Source organism: Chanodichthys erythropterus, chromosome 12 (assembly GCF_024489055.1).
Source record: "Chanodichthys erythropterus isolate Z2021 chromosome 12, ASM2448905v1, whole genome shotgun sequence".
NCBI classification, from domain to species: Eukaryota; Metazoa; Chordata; class Actinopteri; order Cypriniformes; family Xenocyprididae; genus Chanodichthys; species Chanodichthys erythropterus.
Window position 1 is genome coordinate 17307628 of NC_090232.1, and position 18873 is coordinate 17326500.

The window sequence follows — 18873 nt, forward strand, 5'->3', positions numbered from 1 at the left end:
AAATCCTACTTGTCTTTTCGTCGTTAATAAATATGACAATTTTAAAGTACAATTTTAGTTAAGAGAGGGATCTCATAGATTGAATATAGCATTACAAATCGATAATGCATTATAATACTCACCTGAGAGTAATGACATGCTGAAAAACAGTACAAATGTATGAACGAGAACCTCCATTTGATGTTAAGTGCTTCAGATAGTGCCACATTAAACAAGACTCACTTTGGGTTTAACATCTTTTCCACTGACCTACCTTACTGTTACTTGCACTAAGACGTAGTTGCAGTTGTTCACCCGGACAAAGACAAAAGAATACACAACAACACGACATCATCACAGAGACACTCACTACACAATGATGTCATCAGTAGAGCTGGTCATTTATCTGGTGAGGTAACATTAGGTTCTATATCTAAATGCTTGCCTGGCTGCTCATGCACTCAAAATACTATGATCAATACAATAAAATGGAGCCCAGCTGCATTTAGAAAAATACGTTAACAGTTATATGGCTGGACATGCTGTGTCTTGAGTAATTTGAAATATAATGGAAGACAAGGCTAATGGAGTTGCATTGAGCCAAACAGAGAGCAGGGAATCTTAGGAGATGCCCTTAAATGCCACTATTAAAGTCAGCATTCAAATGGAGGATAAGGCTTTTAGGTAAAACCCATTGAGAAAATGGTGATTTTGAGGCAAAAAAAAAAAGAATGTGATGTCATTTATATGCTCTGATGTTCCAGAAAAACTTCATTTGTTGCCTGCAGCAGAGGTTGAGTTGAGGCTGTCGAGCTGCCCACAGAACTCAGCCGTTGTGCCCTCTGCAGGTCTGGAGGAACAAACGCCTCACAGCTGCCGCTAGTGCTGAGATTCAGGTAATCCTGCAAGACACAATTACAAACCTAACTGAAGAAACTGGTTCTATGTCAGCATTTTTTGAGATGAGCTGAGTCAAAACTTACATGTTTGGTGGTTTCCGACAGCAGGAGTTCAGTCCTTTCCACCAGTTTTTTGAAGGTTGGTCTCTTCAGAGGGTCAGCACTCCAACACCATCTCATTACCTCGTAACTGATAACGCGTACACACATGCCTCATTATCATGCACATCAGACAAACTTCAAGATTCCAACTTATAATAAATGCTGTTCTTTCTATTCCTCAAAGAATCCTTAAAAATGCATCATGGTTTCCCCAAAAAATATTACGTAGCATATATTAAGTATTTTCAACCTTCATAATAAGAAATGTTTCTTGAGCACCAAATCAGCATATTAGAATGATTTCTGAAGGATCACGTGACACTGAAGACTGGAGTAATGACTAATGAAAAAACTTTGCCATCACAGGAATAAATTACATTTTAAAATATATTAATATCGAAAACTATGGAAGCTTGTTTCCGCAATGAAATAAAAAATAAAAAAGGTAATTGCAACTTTTTATCTCATAATTCTGATAAACTCATAATTGTCAGAATTGTGAGTAATAAACTCAACTGAGACAAAGTCAGAATTGTGAGTTATAAGCTCACAATTGAGTTTTACAGTGGGTATGGAAAGTATTCAGACCCCCTTAAATTTTTCTTTGTTATATTGCAGCCATTTGATAAAATCATTTAAGTTCATTTTTTTCCTCATTAATGTACACACAGCACCCCATACTGACAGAAAAACACAGAATTGTTGATATTTTTGCAGATTTATTAAAAAAGAAAAACTGATATCACATGGTCCTAAGTATTCAGACCCTTTGCTCAGTATTTAGTAGAAGCACCCTTTTGATCTAATACAGCCATGAGTCTTTTTGGGAAAGATGCAACAAGTTTTTCACACCTGGATTTGGGGATCCTCTGCCATTCCTCCTTGCAGATCCTCTCCAGTTCTGTCAGCTTGGATGGTAAACGTTGGTGGACAGCCATTTTTAGGTCTCTCCAGAGATGCTCAATTGGGTTTAAGTCAGGGCTCTGGCTGGGCCATTCAAGAACAGTCACGGAGTTGTTGTGAAGCCACTCCTTCATTATTTTAGCTGTGTGCTTAGGGTCATTGTCTTGTTGGAAGGTAAACCTTCGGCCCAGTCTGAGGTCCTGAGCACTCTGGAGAAGGTTTTTGTCCAGGATATCCTTGTACTTGGCCGCATTCATCTTTCCCTCGATTGCAACCAGTCGTCCTGTCCCTGCAGCTGAAAAACATCCCCACAGCATGATGCTGCCACCACCATGCTTCACTGTTGGGACTGTATTGGACAGGTGATGAGCAGTGCCTGGTTTTCTCCACACATACCGCTTAGAATTAAGGCCAAAAAGTTCTATCTTGGTCTCATCAGACCAGAGAATCTTTTTTCTCACCATCTTGGAGTCCTTCATGTGTTTTTTAGCAAACTCCATGTGGGCTTTCATGTGTCTTGCACTGAGGAGAGGCTTCCGTCGGGCCACTCTGCCATAAAGCCCCAACTGGTGGAGGGCTGCAGTGATGGTTGAATTTCTACAACTTTCTCCCATCTCCTGACTGCATCTCTGGAGCTCAGCCACAGTGATCTTTGGGTTCTTCTTTACCTCTCTTACCAAGGCTCTTCTCCCCCGATAGCTCAGTTTGGCTGGACGGCCAGCTCTAAGGAAGGGTTCTGGTCATCCCAAACGTCTTCCATTTAAGGATTATGGAGGCCACTGTGCTCTCAGGAACCTTAAGTGCAGCAGAAATGTTTTTGTAACCTTGGCCAGATCTTTGCCTTGCCACAGTTCTGTCTCTGAGCTCTTAAGTCAGTTCCTTTGACCTCATGATTCTCATTTGCTCTGACATGCACTGTGAGCTGTAAGGTCTTATATAGACAGGTGTGTGGCTTTCCTAATTAAGTCCAATCAGAAGGTGTAGAACCATCTCAAGGACGATCAGAAGAAATGGACAGCACCTGAGTTAAATATATGAGTGTCAGAGCAAAGGGTCTGAATACTTAGGACCATGTGATATTTCAGTTTTTCTTTTTTAATAAATCTGCAAAAATGGCAACAATTGTTTTTCTGTCAGTATGGGTGAGCTGTGTGTACATTAATGAGGAAAAAAATGAACTTAAATGATTTTAGCAAATGGCTGCAATATAACAAAGAGTGAAAAATTTAAGGGGGTCTGAATACTTTCTGTACCCACTGTAAAGTCAGAATTGCGAGTTATAAAGTCAGAATTGTGTGATATAAAGTCAGAATTGCGAGTTATAAACTCACAATTGCGAGTTATAAAGTCAGAATTGCATGACAAAGTCAAAATTGCTAATTATAGTCAAAATTGCATGATATAAAGTCAAAATTGTGAGTTATAAAGTCAGAATTGCATGATATAAAGTCAAAATTGCAAGTTATGAAGTCAGAATTGTAAGTTATGAAGTCAGAATTGCATGACAAAGTTAAAATTGCGAGTTATAAAGTCAGAATTGTGAGATAAAAAGTTGCAATTACCTTTTTTATTTTTTTTTAGTGTCGGAGACAAGCTTCCAAAGAAAAAAGTTCATTTAAATTGTAATTATATTTCACTATATTATTGTTTATTGGTTAGCATAAAATAATTATTTTTTAAAAATCTTACCATCCCTAAACCTTTGAACAGAAGTGTGCATGCCATAAATATAAAATACTGACTACAGGCTGTTTATAGACAAATATAATTCTCTTACATTTCAATTGGGGCAAACTCAGGCTCACTCATTCTGTATCCATCTTGTATCATCTTATAGAATGTGGATCCAACTGGAATACCCGGATAAGGTGTGTTTCCTGCAGGCAGATTTTCACCTCATAAGACCTTCATAGTGAGTCACTTATAGGCCCTGGTTTAGGAGGTGTATTCTGGGTATGTGTGATATTTAATATGCCTGATAACAGCTCATACAGACCCAGAGAGAAGATCTCCCACAGTAAGATGCCATAGGACCAGACGTCACTCTCAAAAGTGTACACGCAAGCAAACAAGCTCTCTGGGGACATCCATTTCACTGGCAGACGTGCCTAAACAAAAAACACAGCATTCATGATATTGAACAATGCTTAAATACTTTTAAAAAAGGATAGTTCACTCAAAAACAAACATTTTGTCATCATTTATTCACCTTCATGTTGTTTCAAACCTGTGTGGATTTCTTCAGAATATAATGTTGTTTTGGACTCCACTAACTTTCATTATATGGACAAATACAGTTGAAACATTCTCCAAAATATCTTCTTTTGTGTTCCACGGATAGTTTGAAACGACATGAGGACGACTAAATGATGACAGAATTTTCATTTTGGTTGAACTATGCCTCAAAATCAAAGGTGATTTTACAACATAAAATCTCAACAAAATTCAGAATATGATGGATATTAATATAGAGCCTGACAGTAGGTGTGAGTGTGGTAAATGATATACAGTACTTCCTTACATTTCCTCTCAGGACGTAGCTGGAATCTGTAGTGATGTCACGTGCCAGACCGAAATCACATATCTTTGCTACCCGGCCCTGAGTCAGTAAAACATTCCTAGCGGCCAGATCTCTGTGGATACACTTAAAATACATGGCAACACAAATAAATAGCCATTTATTAGTCAAAAACATATGTATTCACTATTAAAACAATAACCTCTGTTTGTCAATTCTGTATGAAAATGTGATAACATTACAAGGTATGAATGTTCAACCCACTCTGAAACCTGAGAGGTGAATAAACGTAATAGACACTCACATTTTTGGATGTGAGGAAGTCCATGCCTTTAGCAACTTGATATGAGAAACTGAGTAAATCCTCAGTATCCAAAGAGAGATCATCTTTATCATCACACCATTCTGAGAGAGATGATACAGATTGAAAAGTATAAAATAATGAAAGTTTGTGGTAAAAGTGGCTGTATTTTGCTTGTTCTTTCTTGGGATGGGCCTTACCTGTCTGATTCGATCTCTTCTGATACGACCTCATGGGCATGTAACCATTATCAGTGCCCTCTCTGTGTGTGCACACATACATATAATAGATGGTGTATTACATTACAAAAACCTAACAAAGGACATGTATACTCTTATAAATGATGCACCATGTTTCTCAGACACGTCTTACCTTGAAGGCTGTGTTTGGCTGAGAAGATTTTTGTAATATCCATCACCTGTTTTGGAACTGAAAAACGCATCACGCTTTCTTCTCAGGAAGTTCAACATGTCGCCATAGCAACAGAATTCTGTGATCACCAGAGTAGGGCCTGTTGAAAAATTTTGTCACTTTAATAATCAAATTTCTCCTAAAGGAAAAATTGTCCTAAAAATTTACATTTTGCTAAAATATCTCATTCTCATATCATTGTGTGACTTTATTCTGTGAAACATAAAAGCATAAAGTTTAGGCAAATTGTCCAAACTGTCCATTTTCCTAACATCTCAATGTGTTTAAACCAGAAGAAAAAAACAATATGGTATTGGAATAACATGAGAAACATACAGTATATCTTATAATAAACTCATATGTATCTTTCTTGAATCTGTCACCACTGTTTTAAAGTGATTGAATCAATACTAACCACATACCTCCTACTGTACAGGCGCCAAGCAAGTTGACAATGTTCATATGGTTGCCAATGTAGCTCAGAACTTTTAACTCTGACATTAGAGCCTCTTTCTCAGTGGAGTGAGCGCTCGCTTTGGAAAAAAAACGCAGATACACACACACCCAAACATACACAGATACATTAGATGGGCATTAAAAGTTTTGAAAACCAATAATTGTAGTTTTTATGAACATACTTTACACATGTTAAGCCATACATCCAGACATACTCACGTTTTAGCATTTTTACAGCAACAGTTGTCACTGTGTCAGCTGACAGGAGTCCATACGCAGTAGCTGCCACCACTTTACCAAATGCTCCAGAGCCAAGGATTTTACCTTCATCATGACAAAAACATTTAACATTTAACATCTTATTTACCATTATTATGTGTATTATGTGAATTCAAAAATTCACACCATGTTTATAAGCATTCTACTTGATGATTATTATAGTTACATAGTATTATAGGATTTTTAATTATTACTGTTTAAAAGTTTGCGGTCAGTATTTTTTTTAATGATTTAGTCTCTCATCCTCACTAAGGCTGCATTTAATTGATCTAAAATACAGTATAAACAGTAATATTGTAAAAAATTATTATAATTTAAAATAAATGTTGTTTTAATATATTGTAAAATGTAATTTATTCCTATGATGGCAAAGCTGAATTTTCTCTAATATGCTGATTTGGTGCTTAAGAAACATTTATTATCAATGTTGAAAACAATTGTGCTGCTTAATATTTTTGTAAAAATATATTTTTTAGGATTCTTCAATGAATACAAAGTTGAAAAGAACATTATATATATATATATATATATATATATATATATATATATATATATATATATATATATATATATATATATATATATATATATATACAAACCCGATTCCAAAAAAGTTGGGACACTGTACAAATTGTACCAATTTATTCACAATAGAATATAGATAACATATCAAATGCTGAACATGAAACATTTTGAAATGTCATGCCAAATATTGGCTCATTTTGGATTTCATGAGAGCTACACATTCCAAAAAAGTTGGGACAGGTAGCAATAAGAGGCCGGAAAAGTTAAATGTACATATAAGGAACAGCTGGAGGACCAATTTGCAACTTATTAGGTCAATTGGCAACATGATTGGGTATAAAAAGAGCCTCTCAGAGTGGCAGTGTCTCTCAGAAGTCAAGATGGGCAGAGGATCACCAATTCCCCCAATGCTGCGGCGAAAAATAGTGGAGCAATATCAGAAAGAAGTTTCTCAGAGAAAAAATGCAAAGAGTTTGAAGTTATCATCATCTACAGCGCATAATATCATCCAAAGATTCAGAGAATCTGGAACAATCTCTGTGCGTAAGGATCAAGGCCGGAAAACCATACTGGATGCCCGTGATCTTCGGACCCTTAGACGGCACTGCATCATATACAGGAATGCTACTGTAATGGAAATCACAACATGGGCTCAGGAATACTTAAATACTAAATACTAAAACTCTATAGGTCAAAAAAGAAGCCGTATCTAAACATGATCCAAAAGCGCAGGCGTTTTCTCTGGGCCGAGGCTCATTTAAAATGGACTGTGGCAAAGTGGAAAGTTCTTTTTGGAAAACTGAGATGCCATGTCATCCAGACTAAAGAGGACACGAACAACCCAAGTTGTTATCAGCGCTCAGTTCAGAAGCCTGCATCTCTGATGGTATGGGGTTGCATGAGTGCGTGTGGCATGGGCAGCTTACACATCTGGAAAGGCACCATCAATGCTGAAAGGTATATCCAAGTTCTAGAACAACATATGCTCCCATCGCATTTTCCAACATGACAATGCCAGACCACATACTGCATCAATTACAACATCATGGCTGCGTAGAAGAAGGATCCGGGTACTGAAATGGCCAGCCTGCAGTCCAGATCTTTCACCCATAGAAAACATTTGGTGCATCATAAAGAGGAAGATGCGTCAAAGAAGACCTAAGACAGTTGAGCAGAATGGGAATGGGAATGGGACAACATTCCTATTCCTAAACTTGAGCAACTTGTCTCCTCAGTCCCCAGACGTTTGCAGACTGTTATAAAAAGAAGAGGGGATGCCACACAGTGGTAAACATGGCCTTGTCCCAAATTTTTTGAGATGTGTTGATGCCATGAAATTTAAAATCAACTTATTTTTCCCTTAAAATTATACATTTTCTCAGTTTAAACATTTGATATGTCATCTATGTTGTATTCTGAATAAAATATTGAAATTTGAAACTTCCACATCATTGCATTCTGTTTTTATTCACAATTTGTACAGTGCCCCATTTTCTTGGAATCAGGTTTGTTTGTGTGTATATATATATATATATATATATAATGTGTGTGTGTATGTTCTTTTCAACTTTCTATTCATCAAAGAATGCTATATACATATAATATATATGTACAGAGTATACACTATGTGTACACTTTTAGTCAGATTAAATAATGAGCTATTGTATAATCATAATGTTTAGATTTATGTGTAATGTGAATGCCTTTACCAAAGCGCAGTCTTTCCCGTGGAAACTCCCATTTGGGGTCATAAGGCAGTTGCGTGGGGTCTATGTAGGTATAATTGTTGCCATCAAAACTGTCGATCACCTTCCAGTGGATCTCATATTTGGGTTTCTATGGCAGTGTACAAAATGACAAGGAGAAAATACGAGTGAAATAAATAAAACCAGAACTTATAGCTTACCATTTAAGCTATATCATAGTGTGTAATGTATGTGTGTTGTGTATAGTACCTGCATGTATTTGAAGAGCAGAACCACCACAATTAAGCTAAGCAGAACAGCAGTGGACACAACACCAGACAACAGAGGTGTGAAGAGTTTATGGGGCACAGTTCTTTCTGGGGAGAGAAACACATGCCCGCACATCCATGAATATACACACACTCACATCACACACCACATCTGTGTTTAAAACAGTAATACTTCTTAATTCACAGTCCCATATTAATAAGGTGAGTGTTTTAAATCTGTTGTTCAGAGGATTTTAAGAGCTTAGTGTCAGTATCAAATCCTAATGTGCACACGCTGCACAAAATGATAATCCCTCATATCTGTCAACAAGCTCAGTGTGTGTCTGAGAACATTCAGGGATTATCTGTTAACAGCTGTGTGTGTGTTTGGGTGTGAACGGGTTTGCGTCTATCTACCGCTCTCAATAACACTATATGGCATGTACAGGGTTGGGGAGTAACGGAATACATGTAACGCCGTTACGTAATCAGGATACAAAAATCCAGTAACTGTAATTCGTTACAGTTACGTAAAAAATTTAGTAATCAGATTATAGTTACATTTTGAAAAAAAGGGGGATACAGGATTAGGATTACAATCGTTTCATTTAAAACTAAATAAATCATTATTTTGCCATAATAACACCATATTAAGCGCTGCTTGGTTATACAGTAGTTCCTGGTTCTGTTGCCAGTGATGACTCACGTGAGCCACCCTCTGGTGCATGCGCAAAAAACACCCGTCTACAACCTCCTCAGATGCAGACTGAATCACTGCTGCTGGTTGAAACGATGCTGCCCGTGAGGAAAAAAGCTTTCAGTTCATGGAAATTTTGCTGCTTTTGTTTTCAAAGAATAAAATGCAAACAACCTGGTTGTACAGTGCAAACTCTGACTTCCAGCTACGAAAACACTTTCTTTATCAAAGGACTAAAAAATAATCTGTAATACCATACTGTAGCCACTAGATGTCTCTATAGCCCTTTACATTTATTCAGGGCTGTGGATTCCCATGATTGCTTAGTTTTAATAGGTTTTAAAAGTAACCAAAATGCTTCACATTAAAATTAAAGCAAAACAAACATAAACAGATATTTATATAAATATATTTATATTTTGATCCGAGCTTGTTCATTTTGTTTATGACCTGATGTGACTTTTATATTTTTAAGCTCTAAACAACGACAATGATAATAATATTGCAATAGATAATTTATCAGATTTGTAAATATTTTTATTGTTGAGACCCATTCAAAAGTATGGAACGTGTAACATTTAAAAACTTGCAGAAATTGAAAAGAAATAATTAAAATTAAATTTAAAAATGCAATTTATTTATAGTAAAGTTGATCCCCCCCCAAATTTCTTTCTTTCTTTCTTTCTTTCTTTCTTTCTTTCTTTCTTTCTTTCTTTCTTTTTCTTTCTTTCTTTCTTTCTATGTGGGCATGAATGGCCCGTCTCAACAAAACTTAGCTAATAATTAGCTATTAGCTATAAATTATTTTAATCTGACAAAATCTCAATTTGGGGATGTCCTTGAAGGTAAAAAAGATTCACAAGTTAGGTAAATAAAGTATCTTAATTGTAATGGAAGTCCCACATCAACAAAATAGAATGTTTGTTTTGGGTGTGTGTATTGGGAAATTAGCTGATAATTAGCAAAGCAATATACTTAATGTTTAAGTGTAATCTGACTAAACCTCCATTTGGGGATATCCTTGAACATTAATTAAATAAATAAAGTTTAATTGTAAATGTTGACTGTAAATGGGCGATTTCAAAACACTGCTTCATGAGGCTTCGAAGCTTTATGAATCTTTTGTTTCGAATCAGTGGTTTGGAGCATGTATCAAACTGCCAAAGTCACTCACCCCAGTGGTGAACCATTGAAATTTTGAAACACTTATCACGTAACAAAGCCTCGTTTACTGAAATCACATGACCTTGTCAGTTTGAAACACGCTCCGAACCACTAATTCAAAACAACAGATTCGTAAAGCTTCGAAGCTTCATGAAGCAGTGTTATGAAAATGGCCATTACCAGATATTGTTGAATAAAGTCGTTATTTTGTTGTTGTTTTTTTGGCACACAAAAAGTATTCTCGTCACTTCATAACATTAAGGTTGAACCACTGTAGTCACATGAACTGTTTTAAATATGTTTTTAGTAGCTTTCTGGGCATTGAAAAAGGGAGTTATTGCTGGCAATGCAGGCCTCACTGAGCCATCGGATTTCATGAAAAATATCTTAATTTGTGTTCTGAAGATGAATGAAGATCTTATGGGTGTGGAACGACATGAGGGTGAGTAATTAATAACAATTTCATGTTTGGATGAACTAACCCTTTAAAAAATATTTCCTATTATTTTCAGGATTCTTTGATGAATAAAAAGTTAAAAAAAAAAAAAAAACATATTTTAAACTAAAACCTTTTGTAAACTTATAGATGATTATTAGTCACTTTTGATTAAATTAATGCATCCTTTCTGAATAAAAATATCAATTTCTTTAATTTTTTGTTTGTTTGTTTTTTTGTTTTGAGGTCACAGGGTTGTGTGACAAAACTGCATTTCCCATCATTCTCATAATAAAACACCAAGATAAAGCATCTATTACAGACGTAATGTGCATCTTTTGCTTTTCATTTTGTTGCATTAGTGCGAAAAAAGCTTCCTGTCTTATCAGTAAGTGAAAAGAGGAAAATAAATATGAAATTGCCTCCATTTTTTCCTACTAAAATCCCTTGAACACACATCACATAGTAATTATGACTTCTGAACTTGTAAACAGCAGATTCCCGGGAGCAGCTGAAAGCAGCATTAAAATACAGTCTGTAGAAAGCTTCTGGCCTTGAGATTGAACAACTATGCCACACTGACACTGCTGTAACAACTGTATTGCATTATACAACATGTATTGTCTTTTTGGACCCTGATAATTGTTGTTAACTTCTACAATAAGCTTTAGAAAAACAGTCTAAGGTATGTCCTCATTTAGATAAACACAAATGAATCTCACCGCTGATGGAAAAGAGGGTGTAGGCATGTTCGCCCTGGGTTTTTGCCACACACTCAAGGGTGTGAAATTTTCCTTTGCTGATATTAAGTCGACTTTCCACCTCACTTCGTCCAAACTCTGACCCTGACACTGTTACCACGGCAACATCCTCATCGGCCTGCGTCGCATTCAACAAGAGGGAGCACCTGTCAGAGAATATAAAGAATGACAAACAGCTCTAATAATAATCCATATAACATTTTTTACCACATTTTATCATCTAAGAAACACCTTCCCATTCTAAATGGCTTTGTGACACTGCAATATCAATAGTTTGTTTACTACAACATACTGTAAGTTAGAGATGTGTGCGGTTACACTTTAATTTGATGGTAGACATTCTACTAACTATAAGTAAATTTGCACCTACATGTCAACTAACTCTCATTAGAGTATTAGTAGACTGTAATGTTAGGGTTCGGGTTAGTACAATAAGTTGACACTTATGGTCACTTATGGACCATCGAAATAAAGTGTTAGCATGTGTGCTATTTTATGGTTGAGTGTGAGTGGCTTATATTAGTCTGTATGTGAGTCATACCGTGTATGTGGCGGCTCGCAGTAATACCAAGATATTTTAGGGACAGGATATCCTGAAGCAACACACCGCACCTGTCCATCAACTGGCCCCTCCTGGGAAACTATCACTGGTTTACCTGAATGAGAAATTGAGGTAAGTATCTGGCAAATTTGAAAGCTAAAATCCTGTCAATCCTATGAACTCACATATAACGTGGACAGTGAATGACTGATTTACAGACGCATATGTATGATTGGCTGAGAAAGTGTAGATCCCGCCCTCTGATCCATGAATTCGAACCAGCCTCAGTTCACTGATGTACCTGCAATATTCAGACAAACAACACTCAATGTCTGTTAAAGATTCACATATAAATGTTGGAAATTAGGTCAAATGTTCAAGGTGTCTGAATAAATTTTGGTTTGACTATATATATATATATATATATATATATATATATATATATATATATATATATATATATATATATATATATATATATATATATATATATATATATATATATATATTATTATGTATATATAAATATACACACATACATGTATATATTTCAGAAAAATATCTTATATTTCTATACAAATATTTACATTTATATATAATTTAAATATATAAAAATATAAATATATTTATATATTTATACATACATGCTTATATTTCTTAAATATATACATGTGTGTGTATTTATATATACATAATAATTATACACAAAACAAACACACATATTATGTAAACACAGACTCTTATTTTGTACACGATAACCACGGTTATCGTTGAACAGCCCTAATATACATACACACATACATGTATATATTTAAGAAATATTTACATGTATATATATTTAAATTCATATATAATTTATATTAAACATAAATATAAATATATAAATATAACATATTTTTGATAAATATACACATATAATATATGTATAATATGTAAACACAAACTTTTATTTTGTATGCGATTAATCATGATTAATGCTCATTTACTGGTTTTGGCTTTTATTACACTAGCTTTAAAGAAACAGTATAGTAATAAAATAACATCAAAGTTTTGTGTATAAAAACACTGGTGGAGTTACCCCAGAATTGACTGTTTGTGTGTGTATGTGCAGGTGTGTGTACCTGTACTGCTGGTTGTGTAGTGTAATGACATGCTCAGATGTGTTTTGGAGCAGTTCGTTGTTATAGGTCCAATAGATTTCGGAGGGTTTGGGGTATGAAATCATCTCCACACTGAGGGTCAGACTCTCTCCCTCTCGCACCTGCACCACACTGTCCGCTCCCTCCGTAAGGTTAATGAAACCTTGCTCTGCCACAATTATACACATAAACAGATGTCCTGGTGTTTAGCCAGGGACTTCTATTTCAACGTTTCAACAATTGTCATATTCAGTGTTACAATTTAGCCCATTCATTTTCCAACAAGTCTTGCTCTTCTTGCTCTCTGGTTAAAGTCAATAGTATTTAGAAGGTACAACTTAATCTCACATTTCTTACCGTAAACCTCCAGATTGACAGTTGCCATGGAGACACCCTTCTCATTCTTCGCACTACATTGATAGACTCCTGAGTCACTCATCTTCACAGACTTGAACTTCAGTGTTACTGAGCGCTGATATCCTCGAGAACCAGGCACGATCTTAGAGTTAATTTCTTCTGTTGCTATCTAAATCATTATTGACAACATTAGTTCAGGTTAGGTACTGTACTTACAGGAAGCAATCTCAGATTATTCAACAGGTGTGTGGATCTAACCGCTTCTGAAGGGATACTCCAGCTCAGGAGGAAATCATGGTTGATGTTGATGGCGCTACAGGTGAGCTCAAAGTCCTGATCCTGGATCAGAATCACATTTTCCATTATGGATAGGCTGATCGCTGGCACAGTCTCCGGGACTGTATCGGAAAAACAATAAACATGCAATAAAGCATATAGGCAAAGATATATTGAGATATATGTAATGATTTGAAAATGATACACTACTGTTAGAAGTTTTATGTTTTTGAAATACATCTTTTATGTTTATTAAGACGACATGTGTTTGATCAAAAATACAGTAAAACTAATATTATTATTACAATTTAAAATAACTGTTTTATTTTAGTATATTTAGTTATATTTTAATGCATTTTTCAGGATTCTTTGATGGATAGAAAGTTCAATAAACAGCATTTATTTGAAATAGAAATCTTTTGTAACATTATAAATGTCTTTACTGTCACTTTTGATCCATTTTATGTGTCACTGCTTACTAAAAGCATTTATTTCTTTTTTTTTCAGAAATCTAGAAAAATCATTGATGATAATAAGAAATCTTTCTTTAACACCATGTGTGACCCTTGATCACAAAACCAGTCATAAGTCGCACAGGTATATTTGTAGCAATAGCCAACAATACATTGTATGGATCAAAATTATCAATTTTTCTTTTATGCCAAAAATCATTAGGATATGAGGTACAGATCATGTTCCATGAAGACATTTTGTAAATTTCCTATCATAAATATATCAAAAATTGATTTTTGTGAGTGGATATGCATTGCTAAGGACTTAATTTGGACAACTTTAAAGGCGATTTTCTCAATATTTTTTTGCACCCTCAGATTCCAGATTTTCAAATAGATGTATCTTGGCCACATATTGTCCTGTCCTAACAAACCATACATCAATGGAAGCTCATTTATTCAGCTTTCAGATGATGTATAAATCTCAATTTCAAAAAATTTACCCTTATGACTGGTTTTGTGGTCCACGGTCATAAATCAGCATATTAGAGTGATTTATGAAGGATCATGTGACACTGAAACCTGAAATAATGGCAGCTGAAAACTCACAGGGGTAAATTACTTTTAAATTTTTTTTTTAAAAACAGTTTACTGTATTTTTGATCAAACAAATGTAGCCTGCTTCTTTCAGAAACATTAAAAAATCTTCACTTTTCCAAACTTTCACATTTATGTGTGTCCACTACTGGAAGTAAATTTGCTTATGGTCTCTCTTTATCAGCTCTCTCAAACCAATTCCATCTAACAAAGTGGTAGCTGTGATGCAAAGGAAAAAAGCCACATAATCATATAATCACGCCTAATTAGATTAGCATAATATAGAGGAGAGAATACATTTCCCATATTTCCCACATTTTTGTTTACTTTTGTACAATAAATTCTTGTTTAAACAATTTTAGGACTTTGTTTTTTGATGTCCAATATAAAATCTAGGAACAAAACTAGTTAAAGGGACAGCTCACCCAAAAATAAAAATTCTATCATCATTTGCTCACCCTCACATCATTTCAAACATTCATGACTTTCCTTCATCTGTGGAACACAAAAGAAGATATTTTGATGAATGTTTTTGTCCAATGGGGTCTGCAATAACACTGGGCTCCATTCACCTTCATTGTATCGACAAAAAAAAAAAAAAAGATAGACTTCTTCAAAATTATATATTCTTTAGTGTTCCACGGGAAAAAAGAGGATGAATACAGATTTAAAATGACTTGGGAGATTAAATAATGAACTATCCCTTTAAGAACCACTATTCTAACACACACACATACACACACCTAGCCGCACATCCAAGGTATACTGATTTGATTTCACAGGTTTTTCATCCATCTGCCCTGCACAAACGTAGCAGCCATCAAAGGCTTTGGAGACGTTTCTGATGGTGATCCCTCTTTCAGGGTTCGTGATGTAGGTGAGGCCAGCTGGTAAAGCAGTGCCAGTACAGGTCAACAGGGACAGGTGATTGACAGCTGGGTCTGTTACTAAGCAAGGAATAGTGCAATTCTCTCCTTCCCTCACCAGAAGGCCATTCACCATAGAGCGCACAAAAGCGTTCTCCAAATCTGCCAGAAAAAGTGAAAACATATGAGTGATGAGAAAGGGAACAAAAGACATGCAAATCAAAAGAGAACATAAGAAAGAAAAGGAGGAAAAAATGTGAATGCAAAAAAGGGGCGTTACATTAAACACTGGAAGGACTTGTCTATGAGGAAGTAGTAAAAAAAAAAAGTGTGTGCAAGAGGTTTATCACACAATTCGGCTGTTCATATACCAACATTATTCAATGACAGGTAACAATAACACCATTAAAAGAAATTAAACCACATCCACACTAAGGTGTGGTTTGAGTACACAGTTTAAGGACCTGCATTTGTGCTCTTACAAAAGACCTATTCAAGTTTCATACCCTTCAGGAGTGAAGTGTGGGAATTGAGGCCAAAAAAACAAATAAACTCCTAAAAAAGAACTGTGTAAACTTACGAACCTTTCACATAGACATAGATAGAGCTCCTCTCTCCCGTTTTTGTGTTCTCACAGGTGTAACGGCCCATATGCTGGTTCTGTGTGGAGGTGAGGAGAATGACACTGGCTCCATCTTCCTTTAGCTCTCCATCGATTTTCCGACCTTTTTCCCGCAGCCACTGCACACTGCCCATGATCACCTCTGCATCGTCATGACAACGGAGTTCCAGTTGTCCACCTTTAAGTATCACCAGATGAGGGGCATCGGGAGTGATAGCAGGTTTAAACCATCCTGGAATACAAACACACACCAATCTGTTCACTGTGCATACAAAGTCACGTCTAATCAACGGCAACCTCCTGCAATCAGTTAATGCATCACTTTGTTGACAGTCAACAAATGTTAGGAAGGTGAGAAGGTCTTTATGGTAGACACGGCGACTGTGATAATTCTTTAAAAGCTTAAACCCGCAGCTGATGTTCTCAGAGTATCTGCTCCGAACATTTTAATTATGACAAACAGAATAAAAACATAACTCCCGAATCTCAACAAGTGCCATGAAACATAGAGAGAATAAATTATATTTAGCATTAAGTAAATGTTTGGAGCATTAACATTTAAATACATGTTTTTATGTCATTTGTGAACATACATTTTTACTGTGCAATAACTTTATCACATTAAAAAAAGTATAATTCAATGTTTTTACTATATATGGTTCAAAAGTTTGGGGTTGGTAACATTTTTGTAATGAAAGAGCCTCATGCTCACAATGGCTGCATTTATTGGATCAAAATATATAGTAAAAACAGTAATATTGCGAAAGATTTTAAAATAACTGTTTTCTATTTTAATATATTTTAAATATATTTAACTTATTCCTTTATTCCAAAACTAAGTTTGTGCAAAGTTACCAAAAAAGTGCAAAGTTCTGGAAACAAAAACAGAACAATAAATAAATAAAATAAATAAATAAATATTTTTTTTATTTGTAACAAAATTACAAATACTGACACTTCTGAACAATTTATTGCATCCTTGTTGAATGAAAGTATTAATTTCTTTCAAAAACAATCTTACAACAAACTTTAAATGGTAATGTATGTCAACAACATTAATTAAAAGCAAACTAATATGATCTTTAAATACTTAAACCTACATTGTAAGTAATATTTTGAATTAATATTTGAAGTAATATTTTTGAATTGAATTTGAATTTCAGCGAGAATGATTTTTGCTTAAATCATGATGGGTTCAAAAATAGGCACTGTTTTCTTTATGCAAGCAATAACTGAAACCTTAAAAAAAATTTAATTTAATATATTTCATCGATTTAATTAATTAAATCTTATTCGGTTTTATAGCCTATATAGTCTAACCTATTTTTTTGATGCACTCACATTTAAACAATCACTAAGTGCTGCCTTCTCCCCATTACCCGCACCATGATGACTAATCTGTTACTCCACCATGATCCATCCAGATGAATCAAACGTTACGAAACAAGTACGAGGTGCATTAGTGAATAGGGCAGGCAATTTTCTCAGGATAGCCGAAGATTGGATCTAATTTGCCTAACTGTCCCGTACGGAGCTTTCCCGCTAGATTACAACATTAAATCACGCGCGCGACTGCTGCACACACACACACACACACACACACACACACACAGGCTCGCCTAATGACAACAAACCAGCAGACAAAGACTAAACAACGCACAATTTATTCAAAGCAACGTAGCATTCACGGCATTTTGAGGATTCTTGAATTGTTTGTGACATGTTTTCTGAGTAGGCTAATAGGCCTATAACACTTTAAAACACACTGACTGTGTTCTAATGACAATTATGTTACTGTCGACATGGGTTATTGGATTGTCAACCTGAGAAAATTAAGCTATTACAGAAATAGGGGTTGAGTTAAAAGTAATTAAAATGAAAAAGACAGTTAAAGACGTTGAAACAACTCGCGGTCTCAATCACCTCCTATATAAAAACACAAGACACCTGTAGCCTACGTGAACCTTCTTCTCGGACGGCATCTGTTGCTTGCAGACAATCTATCCGATAATCTCAGCGGAAAAGAGCAAACCGACCGCTAGTTTGTGACAAGGCCTGTAACTTATTGATGGATTTCAGTAGTTGTTTTGGTCATTATGTTGACAGTAGCCTGTTATTAGTAGCCGATTGCTAGTTTTGAGCTGTATTTATTTGACGTATACGCGACTCCAATTACACGCTAATTAATTATTGACACTGTGCACAACACATGAGATTCGCACGGTGTGCGAGTTAACTTGCCATAATAAGTCAAATTAATCAATAGCTATCTAGCTCAATAAGTGAAGGCCTATAAACAGTCTGAATAAATCAATAATTTAAATGATAGCGCGCAACTATAACTATGTCGAGAGTACATTAACAGATGGACAAAAACATAACTCTTAACGGTCATCATCTGCATCTGTTGTCGAAACAATTGGATAATTCCTTGGATGTTAGCCTAATCATCTGCTCATAATTAACTCATACAAATAGGCATTGAGGTGCCAACATATTTTGGGGGAAAATGCAACATATTTTGAATAATAGTAATAATAATAAAAGCTCTTTTTTATATTAATTGAAAATGTAAGTTCTTACCTTCAGGTAAGGCGAATAAAAGTAGAACTGTACGTAGAAACCAAGCGTGACCCAT

General features: G+C 35.3%; 1 protein-coding gene across 1 annotated transcript; it reads right to left on the bottom strand.

Annotated features, from left to right (window-relative positions):
* Nucleotides 1-722: 722 nt before the first annotated feature.
* On the bottom strand, nucleotides 723-18873 carry kitb (KIT proto-oncogene, receptor tyrosine kinase b). The gene is made up of 21 exons (XM_067403372.1): nucleotides 18819-18873; nucleotides 16198-16467; nucleotides 15491-15775; nucleotides 13681-13820; nucleotides 13423-13591; nucleotides 13048-13234; nucleotides 12112-12227; nucleotides 11927-12041; nucleotides 11347-11531; nucleotides 8329-8435; nucleotides 8083-8209; nucleotides 5789-5893; nucleotides 5536-5646; nucleotides 5075-5213; nucleotides 4903-4964; nucleotides 4706-4806; nucleotides 4405-4527; nucleotides 3880-3991; nucleotides 3661-3760; nucleotides 963-1068; nucleotides 723-881 (listed from the first exon to the last, which is right to left on the bottom strand). Exons 1-21 carry the CDS (start codon nucleotides 18871-18873, stop codon nucleotides 723-725), a joined length of 2874 nt encoding a protein of 957 aa, XP_067259473.1.

Bases quoted from the DNA above. Each gene is read 5' to 3' on its own strand.
- kitb (XM_067403372.1), bottom strand. From the start codon at position 18,873: ATGGGTCACGCTTGGTTTCTACGTACAGTTCTACTTTTATTCGCCTTA. The intron at 13,592-13,680 runs GTTAGATCCACA...ATAATGATTTAG, and splicing joins GGAGTATCCCTTCAGAAGCG to ATAGCAACAGAAGAAATTAA. The intron at 3,992-4,404 runs GTAAGGAAGTAC...TTTTTTGTTTAG, and splicing joins GCTACGTCCTGAGAGGAAAT to GCACGTCTGCCAGTGAAATG.